The sequence below is a fragment of the Merops nubicus genome, unplaced genomic scaffold (assembly GCF_000691845.1).
Source record: "Merops nubicus isolate BGI_N331 unplaced genomic scaffold, ASM69184v1 scaffold4105, whole genome shotgun sequence".
NCBI lineage: Eukaryota > Metazoa > Chordata > Aves > Coraciiformes > Meropidae > Merops > Merops nubicus.
Window position 1 is genome coordinate 1 of NW_008607469.1, and position 10,703 is coordinate 10,703.

General features: G+C 42.2%; 1 protein-coding gene across 1 annotated transcript in view; it reads left to right on the plus strand.

Annotated features, from left to right (window-relative positions):
- Positions 1-2,055: 2,055 nt before the first annotated feature.
- ABLIM1 (actin binding LIM protein 1) overlaps positions 2,056-10,703 on the plus strand; it is a 129,627-nt gene continuing 120,979 nt past the window's right edge. Inside the window, exon 1 of the mRNA XM_008939934.1 lies at positions 2,056-2,299. Coding sequence (XP_008938182.1) covers positions 2,056-2,299 — 244 coding nt within the window. The remainder of the gene's footprint in view (positions 2,300-10,703) is intronic.

Consider the following 10,703-nt stretch of genomic DNA (forward strand, 5'->3'; position numbering starts at 1 on the left):
TCATATAGATCTGTGCTTATATGTCATTTTAGATTGACTTAGTCTGGAAAAATGATTTCATATCATCGAATCCAATCATTAACCCAATACTGCCAGATCTTCCACTGCCTTTGGTTGATCGAATCTTTGTGCCTCTCTGCTCCTCTCCACCCTCCAAGTTGAAACCTTGTGGTTCTTTCTGGGCTGCTGGGAGTGCTGATTGGGCAGGGGTTCCCGTCGGTGGGAGTCAGCCCCCCTCCACAGCTCAAGGGCACCTCGTCCTTGTCCAAGTCCTCTTGCAATGGCCGGCAACGTTGAGGCATTCTTCATGCTCTGCAGTTGCATCCATCCACCTTCAGCTAAAGTGATAGAAGCTTTTGAAGTTTTAAATGATCTGTCTTTTCCACTTAGTGGCTGTGGCAGGCAGGTCAGCAGGTTGTGAAATCAGGGAGAGACTGAAAATTTTTTGCAAAGCTTCATTTCCTAGGGGGAATACTTAGAACACAGCATTTGCTGAGATCTCTGATCTGATAAAAGAAACTCTAAGCCAGAACTTGAATTTCTATATTTATTGAGGCAGCTCTTCCTAAATTTACATTAGCATCGTCTCATTCAAATTTGTACAGCAGTACAGATTTCTTCTGGCTTTGTCCCACAGTGTCCCTGATTGATTATAAACCCCAGGAGAATGGCTGTTTAATGGGAATGGTGATTTCAGGCTTGCTTTCAAGATAACATAACATACAAGTCATACTACTTGAAAAATAAAAAGCAATCAACCTCACAGGAGGTGTGTAATAGTAGGTGATCAAAGTCTTGATTTGTGAGACAATGTTTTCTCTTTAAAATAGTAAATAAAGCAGCCTTCAAAGCCTGTCCCCATCTGTAGGTGGTACTTGAATTCGGAGTTTTGAGGGAAGAATCAAATGACAGTTTCTCAGTGTGCTCAGCCTATTGCTTGTTTTTTTCACCTTCTAATTTAGCAAAAGCCTTACTGGAAGTAGTGCAATTATTACACCGGGTCTTTCTGCAGCTGTACCTAACTTCTGTATGTCAAGAGGAATTGAAAGCCTGGGCCAAACACTGTCTGCACAGCCATCTCTGAGAGTCTGGCTGAGTAAAGGCTCTGAAGTTGTTCCTGAACAGGTCTGGGCCTGGAGTCTACCTGTAACTTTCTCTTACACAATGAATACTTGTTTAGATTGGATAATTTAGGTTTTTTTTATCTTTTGCTTTAGAATTTCGTGTGACTTTCCAATGCCCTGTTGATGATTAACTCTGCCTTTACCCAGGGAGAAGTATTCATTAGATGATTAGATTAGCAAATCACTGGAATTGGATTAATGTAAATAGTTCTTGTAAGTGAAGCAGGAAGGGTTGGCACTGTATCTGCAAAGCTTCTCCTGTCAGCTACACAGGAAGGTGGAGAGGAAGAGCACAAGCAAACCAGTCCTTAATGGTTAGGGGAAAGCTTAAGGGCTTTTGTTTGGAATAGGCAGTGAAAGCTGCAGAAAGGATTTCTCCAAAGAAATCTGCTTATGAAGTTGTTCTAACCAGCCTTTGTCCCTTCTTCAGAAAGGGGGACCAACATGCTCTGCCCTCACTCTAAGCTTTTTGCCATAGCACACATACAGACCTGGCGTGGAACAGAGGCATGGTAGATTAAATGCACAGATGTGCATTTGTAGATTACAATGATGATTCTTCCATAATAAGATTTTTGAAACAGCAAGGTTGTTTTTTTTTTTATATTAAACTAATCCTCTTATATAACTCAGTTATGTTCTTTCCCTTGTCCTGAATATTAATCTGATTTTCAGATACTCTTCATGGTTTTGTTTCTGACTTTAGCATTTCCAGGGATGAGTTGCAACTGATTACAATAGTTTCAGATGGCAGTCACCTGATCAAGCATACTGTCATAATCTCTTGAAGATAATCACTAAAAATATATCTACCTTAATCTCCTTTGCTGGATAAGAGAAAAAGAGAAGGATTGGTAAGGGCAGCGTGCCGTGAGTAGTGAAGTGACTGCGAGCACTGCAGGTTGCTTTCCCTGGCTGCTTCCGAGTAGAAATGCCGTCGTTCCCCATCTTAAACAGCTTTAGGAAGCTGTGTGGATCAAGTCAGACTGAAGAACTGGTGCTGGAAAAGGTGAAATTCCGAAATTCAGTCAAAAGAATGTCAATTATTGAGGATGGGGATATTGCAGAGGTCTTGTATCTCATTCCTAAACAGAGCTTGCTGAAGCAACTGCCCTACTTGAATCCAGATGACTACTACTTATGTGAGCGGTTATTTGATGCTCCTGAGGATCTGGGTAAGTGAGGCCTGTCATCAGATCTTGATTTTTGGTTGATGAATAGTCTAAATTGCTTTACAGTTAGCTTATTTTTTGTGTAGCAGCAGATGTTTTATGACAGCAAGTGTGTTCAGGTGTGGAGAAGTATTTTAACACTGACAGAGAGGAGAGAAGGAAAACTAAAAAGCCAAAGTAAAATATAAATAGCCAAAAATAGTTGATGGATATAGATGCAGCTCTCTATGTGGCCATCCTGGGACAAAGGGGACCTTAATCTGGAGAAGTACTCAAGCTAGAAAAACACCTTTTGAAAGCACAATACCCTGTGGTGGTGTGTTCCAGAGCTTTCCTATGTGTTTTATGAAACTATATTGCTTTTTGTTTGCTTTAAACCTGCTGCCAAGTAGTTTCATTTGAAGCTGCCTCATTTTTTAATTGGAAGAGGTGATTAAAAATCTTTCTGTGTTCATCTTCTCTTCACTTGTGAGTTTCTTAGACTTCTGGCAAATCTCTAATGCAGGTACCTCCTTTTTCAGGCTAAGCAGTCATAATTTATTTAGTTGTTCTTTGTGCAGGAGCCAGTCCATGCCTTTGATTATCCCTTTTACCTTTATTTTTCTAATTCTTCTATAACCCTCGGAAAATTTGGGAATGGAACTGTATTCAACATGTTGCATAATTTGAGTATATGTACAGAGTTATAACAATGCTCTTTATTCCTCCCAGTAGTTCCTGAAATTTGGTTTGTGTTTTTAATTAATATTGAATATTGGTTTATCCTTCATAGAGCTATTGGTGGTGGGAGGACTTATAGCTGGAATTAATCAGCTTAGCTGCTTTGTTACAATCAGTTAAAATAAAATTTAAAAAAAAAAAAACCAAACAAATTAGGTTTACTGAAGCTCCAAGCCATGAATTTGGCTATCAATGTTAATCTGAAGTTTTCAGATAATTTTCAAAGATACGTAGGCCTTGCTTTATGGACTTCAGTTTTGGTAACCCAAATGGCTTATGTGCTGGAATTTTTGCCTGTACTTAGCATATCAAGAGAACTTGTCACTGCCCAGCTCCTCAAAATGCTAATACTGAGTGATTGTATACAGTAGGCAAGTATTATTCAAAGATCAGCTTTCAAGTTTGTTGTTTCATCAGTGCCAGATAACGCTTTTTCTGCTGTGTAAATAGCTTTTTGCTAGTCAGCTCTGTACCCAATGAATTTCACACAATAAGAGTGATACAGGCCCAAACCCATATGCTGTTTCATACAGTTACTGCTTCTGAATAATCAAAAATTATTATTTTAAACTTGAAATTTTAATGGTGATGTTGCTAAAACATGAGACAAATTATAATATGTCTGCGAACCAGGAGAAACAATTATCATTCTGCCTAGCCAGCCCCCCACCCAGTGTTTCACACTGGTACTCTGAAGAAAACATCTACAGACAGTTCAGGCGTTTTTATAAATCACAATCTGGATGGAAAATAAACTGAATGAGTGGAGACCTGCTGCATGATCAGTCTGTGCAGGACTCCAAAGAAATTCTTTGCCATTGTAGCGGGCTGGGAGCCCCCATTTTGCACAGGTGCAATTTCCTTCTGGTTTGTATGGGGCTTAAATCAACCTAGGAATCTGCAGTTTTGCAGTTTTTCACTCATTTGTAAGGAGTCCCAAAGATGGTGGGGTGGGTTCTGATTAGCATTATGCTGTGGTGGTGGTGCAAATAACCACTGGGGCTTTTTATCCTTTCATCCTACAGGATGGGTGATGTGGTCCTGCCTGCCAGTGCCGTGAATAATGCTCTCTGAAAGGCTGCCAGGTGTCTGGTGTCTCACTGAACTTAAATTGCAGCAATTGGAATCAGAATCTCACCTACTTAGAACAAAACTAGTGACATGGTTATTGAAAATGGCCTGATTGTAAAAGCTGTATGTGACTTTAAGTTGCAAAATGCATGAGTCTGTCTCTTGGTCCATGTGCCTGCTTGAGGATTATGATGCCTCAAGCACTGCAAGATTTAGCAGCTTATATACCCTGCTGAGAGACAGTTTGCTGTCTGTATTTGGCTTGACAGAGATTAGAAATTACACTGTTCAAGGCATTTGGAGATTCACTAAATACTTTCCTTGCTCCTCATAAGTGGAATCCTAACCATCAGGAAAGGTCCATATTTTAGGGTTTTGGAGGTCAGGAATTATCAATAAGTGCAGACCTATTTAATATTCAGGAAGTGAGTCTTTTGAGTCTCACCGTGTTAACCCATTACTTGCTTTGACTTAGCACTTGTCTCATGGAAGCCCATCCCCCTCATAAGAGGAATGTTGGATGTTAAACCTGTCTCATCAGGTTAAATGGTGGCAGGATACCAGTAGTTAAAAGTGCTCTAAAACCTGAATTTAAAAAATAGAGTTCAAAAGAGTCTTCAAATCACTGAAAGGACCCTCATTCTGCATTTCCCTTGAGTTCATGTGTTCAAAGACTGTTTCTAGGGGAGGTGATAAGGGACTGCTTCCCATGACAGGGATCATCAGGCACGTGGTTTGCTGCAAAAGAATCTGTCTTAGCTTAGAAGACCTGGTTCAGCACGTGGCTTTGATTCTCTGGAGGCCAGACTTGGATACAAAGTGTTGGGAAAATGTCTGATATTCAGGACTAGCAAAAGTTGAAAGCTGCCTGCAAAAAGAGCAGTGGAATTTTGTAGAGAAAATTGGCTTGGAACTGTGTGATGTTGCTTCTTGTATGAGCCACTATCATCTGTCACTTGTACAGATGACACCTTATGCAGCCCTCCAGACTGATTACTCTTTGGATGTGGCAGTGGTGTCTACACACCTGAGGGAAAGGAGATAGATGCTGTATTAGCTGACTGACCTCCATGAGTTTAGTAACTGTTTATATAACTGTCTTAATTTAAAGCAGTGCTTGTGAGAATGGCTGTTTCTGTTGGATCAGTTGGGTGTAGTGGAAGACAGAAGGAACCTGAGAAGATATGAGAGGCATGGGAGCAATCCAAGGAGCATGGAAATAGCTCAGTGGTGGGACAGGGAGCAGACTGGACTGGTACAGGAAAATTTGTGAACCACTGGGACCCTATTTACTCTTTGCTGGGTTAATAAACTGACTGGATGGATGGACCCAAAGGGTTGTGGTGAATGGAGTTAGATTCAGTTGATGGCTGGTCACAAGTGATGTTCCCCAGGGCTCAGTATTGGAGCCAATTCTCTTTAATATCTGTATCAATGACCTGGACAAGGGGATTGAAGGCACCCTCAGTATGTTTGCAGATTACACCAAGTAGGATGGGAACACTGATCTGCTTCAAGGTAGGGAGGATTTACAGAGGGATCTGGGCAGACTGGATCGGTGGGCTGAAGCCAATGCTGTGAATTTCAGCAAGGCCAAGTGCCAGGTCCTGCACTTGGGTCACAACAACCCCCTGCAACACTACAGGCATGGGGAAGAGTGGCTGGAAGACTGCCAAATGAAAGGATCTGGCAGTGTTCCTTGACAGCTGGCTGAACATGAGCCAGCAGTGTGCCCAGGTGGCCAAGAAGGCCAACAGCACCCTGGCTTGTTATCAGCACTAGTGTGGCCAGCAGACTAGAGAAGTGATTGCACCTCTGTACTTTGCAGGGGTGAGGCCACACCTCAAGTACTATGTTTGATTTTGGGCCCTTCGCTACAGGAAGGATGTTGAGGTGCTGGAGTGTGCCCAAAGAAGGGCAACAAAGCTGGTGAAGGGTCTAGAGAACAAGTCATATGAGGAGCAGATGAGGGGACTGGGGTTGTTTAGCCTGGACAAATGGTGGCTCAGGGGAGACCTTCTTTCTCACTACAACTACCTTAAAGGAGGTTGGAGTGAGATGGGCATTGGTCTCTTCTCCCAAGTAACAGGACAAGGGGAAATGGCCTTGGGTTGCACCCAGGGGAGGTTTAGGTTTGGTATTAGGAAAAATGTCTTCACCAAAAGGGTTGTAAAGCCCTGGAACAGGCTGCCCAGGGAAGTGGTTTAGTCCCCATCCCTGGAGGTATTTAAGAGACTTGTGTATGTGGTAGTTAGGGACATGTTTTAGTGGTGGTTTAGGATCTGGCAGTGCTGGGTGAACAGCTGGACTCAATGATCATAAAAGTCTTTTCTAGCTGAAATGATTCTGTGCCTCTAATGTTCTGTACAACTTCCTGAGGCAGAGAAGTGGAGAGGGAGCTGCTGAGCTCTTCTCCCTGGTATCTAGTGACAGGATGTGTGGGAATGGTTCAAAGCTGTGCCAAGGGAGGTTTAAACTGGACAATAGGAAGCATTTCTTTACTTAGGGCCTGGCCAAACACCAGAACAGGCTTCCTAGAGAGGTGGTTGGTGCCCCAAGCCTCTTTATCCCCATGCCCTTAATGACGTACTTTAACTCAGTGACCCCTGAATTGGTCAGGCAGTTGGTCTAGATGGTGACTGTGGTTCCTTTTAACTGAAATACTCTGTTCTGTGAGAAATGGAGGTTGGGGGAAACGAAAGTCTGGTTTTCCTGTGTGTATATTTGCAGTAAGGAGGGGTCCAGGAGATCACTGTGGTGATGTGAGGGAAGGCACAGAGGTGTGGTATTCTTGGGAGGAGTGGGCTTTACAGATTTGGAATAAAAGATCCAATTATAAAATACTAACTGCAGCATAAACATTTGGATCTTTGCCCACCGTTTTACATCTAAGTTCCCACACATCAGCTTGCTTTCATCAGAAGGATTTTATTGCTGTGTTAAGACAAGAAGCGTAGAGCCCCCAGCTAGGGAAACAAATGGGCGCTGTTTTGGGCCTCATTGCCAATTTCCATTCTTAGCACAAAGGAGTTCCCAAGATCACCCTGAGAACTGCAGTTTCTTTAACTCCTGTCCTTGTTGTTACCTGGACAGAAAGAAAACCAGGAAAGCACAGACAGAAAAGAAGTCGTCCTATTTTAATCTTTGGTCATTACCTGCTAATGTTCGTAGTAGCTCCCCACGGAATATGTAGTTGATGTGAACTACAGCCATAGGATTTTGATGGTGCTGTGTGCCCTTGTCAGGTGTCCAAAGCTAAGCAATCTTGAATATGGAAATTTGAGATGTGAGAGAGAGAAATCCAGGTTCTGTTGGCAGTGTAGTAGGTGGTACTCTTTAGATGCTGAGAGGTGCTGAACAGACAGCTCGTGGGCCTAAAATAAGGTGGGTCTTCTTTATGATAGCTTCTCAAGTGGTTCCTTCAAGTGAGCCATCTCTCCTGTACTACAGAAAAATATATGGAGGCTAATGAATCTCATCACAGTGTCAGTGTAGATAGACTGGATAAAATTGCTGAAAATTAAAAAAAAAGCCATTCTTTTTCTGGAATGTGCTAGCAGGAGATATGTACAAGAAGGTAGATAGTCTTCCTCTCTGCATGTTGCTGAAGAGGACTCTGGTGGATTCTGTCACTAGGTTTGGCCACTGCATTTTGAGAAAGATACTGATAAATTGGAAGGGGAACTAGTAGAAGGCAGTAATAATAGTATTAGGAAAAAAGACTTATGAGAAAAGATTAATAGAATTAGTTTTTTCAGTCTAGAAGAGTGGAGATAACTGAGGGATTTAGTCAGTCTTCAGATTAATAAGGGGTTGTCAAATGGGGATATGTTCTGCATCGTCCAGAGAAGCACAGACAAATGGGCTTGTGAAAAATACTGGGTAGAGGTTTTCTGTTTCAGTAAGACATGTAGCTGAAACTGTGTTAGGCCCTAATAATCTTTGCTTCTGTATAGATGCACAGTTAGCTCTTTTGCTTTTTTAATTAAATTTAAAAAGAAAAAGTAAGCAATTAGGACCAGTTCTTCATCCTTTGCCTGTTTGTAGTATCTCTACTCCAAGTTAATCACTGCAACATTTTTACTTAAAATATTGGAACATTTAATGTCTTCTTAACTCTTGGCTTCCTGTTTCAGATTTCCATCTGCTGTGGGACAAGCTGTTGCCAGCGTTTGAGATTTGATCAAAGCTAATTTGCTTAGTAGTACATCAGTGGTTTAGCATTAATCTGCATTAATGTGGCAGGGTTTAGAACAACTACATTCACCTCTGTAGGGCTCACTGCTTCCTCTCCACCTAAATTCTTTGTTATGTGTTGTCTATTAAAAGCAAAATTACCATTCCTACTGTTACTAGATGCTAGCAAGAAAGAGGAGCTAAATCAGCTTTAAGTAGAAACAATGAAAATTTTGTGTTTTCCTCTGTGTCTCTCTCTATGCATAGGCAATAGCAGTAGTGTGAAGATTGTTAAGGGGAATTGAAGCGAACATCTCACTCGCTCTGTAACACCATAACAATGATGGGTGGAAAGAGTATTGTGGCCACACATCCCCCACTGTTTGTTTACAGGGAGTCCTGCTTTTGTTCTGTATCTGATTGAAACTTCCTCTCCTGTGTCGGTCATCTGCGGTTGTATAACCTTGGTGTTCTAATCAAAGCCCGGAGAGAGCAGTGCAGTCCCCTGCCTGGGCAGGGTGGAGGTGGGACAGCAGGTGGGCTCGTCCTCCACAGCTTCAAGTGGCAAGAGAGCGGCCGCTCTGCCCGTCATCTGTGGCTGCTTGGAGCCCCCACAGCCTCTTGCAGGCAGCAAAGATAAAGGTAAATCCCAAATGGAAGCTGGTTTCAAGCTGAAGAAGTTCTATCCTTCTGCCAGTGGGTAAAATACTGGTGACACTAGCATGAGAAAAAGAGAAGTGGAATTGGCTGTTTCTTCTCCTCTGAAAGTCGTTCCTTGGGCCTGCTCTGCTTATCCAACAGGTGAAATGGTGGGAAAACTTCAGAGCAGAGAGTGGCTTAGGACATGGCTGTCCTCACTCAATCTGACTTTGATTTTGGGTCATGGGGGGAGGAGAAGATGAGTGGGAAGCTTTGTCGTGGCTTTTTTTCCTTGCTTCATCCACTCCTATGCGTCCGTTTCATGTGCTGTTTGAGGAGAGGATCAATATTAATGACTGTTGGCTCCTTCTCCTCCTTTATGCCTGAGAGGTGGGGATATCACTAAGTACACTTTTGTATACCTTAAATATAAAGAGCTTTGTGTACCACCTTAAAAGTGGCTTTTAGTTTGAGAGAATGATAGATGTTTGGTAGACCTCTGGGATTTTTTTCAGTACAAGGGCAAATAGTTGAAGGGAGGAGAAGGGAAGAAAAGGAAGAATGTTTTTCACCTAGGTGATGCAGACAAGGTGCAGCTGAGAGGGAAAGACTGTTAGAATGGGAGATTGTGGTTACAACTTTTGCATTACCCTACTTCTGTTTTTTCAGTTATTTTCCTTTAAAGAGCAGGTCTGTATGGTGGGATGCAGAAACACTCTGGTACCAGGGAATGTTTACCACTGGTTTGTTATCACATGAATTAAGTGGAGCTGTCTGTGCCATTATCAATGTAAAAAGTAGAAGCATTAAACTGTAAAATGCAAAAATATAAACCAAATTAGCTTGTTCAGTATACATCAATACTTGAAAGATTCAGTATTTGATTATTTTTTAAGTTGGCAAACTCCCCTTTAAAATATGTGACTCCTTCCTTTGGAGCAGAGCCAGCGAGCCATCCAGTTTGCTGTAAACTAACTGTGAACAAACCTGACAGAGCAGCAGCAGCTAAACAGCTTTTGTAGCTATCTTTCAAACAGTCCAGTCAGTGCAGAAGCTTTTGAATATCAAATTTTTGTATGTCTGCTGAATAATTTTATGATGATCCTACTCTTGAAACAGCAACAAATAATTTAAAAAAAAAGCTTCAAATGTATTACTTTTTACATGCTGAAAAGTTAGTTTTTACATGCTGCATGGCACCTCCCTAGCTAGCATATGAAATCAGAGCCATTAACAGAAAAGTTCCAGATGCTGGAGTGAGGTGATAAAAACTTCTTGTAAAAGCTTGTTTGAATATATTAATGTTATACTATGTAGTCAGGTCGTATCTACTTGTAAAACATTTTTTTATCTGTTCTTTGAGGTCCTCTGTGGTTCATTTGATAGGGCACTGGCCTAGGAAATAGCTGTTTGGAGTGAAATGCATTTGCAGAACAGATTTAGGTGCCTTTTTTTAGTCCTATTTACGGTTTAATATGGAATCAGAAGAGAAGGATTTGTCATCTGGCACACCGAAAATTGATTTGTCCTTTTGAAGTGTAAGGGTGGCCTATGTCCAGTGTCCACACGATGGCTTACCTCCTCCTTGGGGGTGGTGGGCTTGCATTGTGCAGCCTGGCTGTGTTGGATGGCTGAGCCACGCGCCAGGGTGGGTGCTCAGGGAGACACTCCGCCCCCGCTCTCCAGGGGCAAAACAGAGAACGGGCTTCTTGGCTCTGCAAGCTGACTGACTGGCAGGGAGCTGCTGGCGTTTCAGACCTCTGATGGAGAAGCTCTTCAGACTAGTGAGTCTTTACTGCAT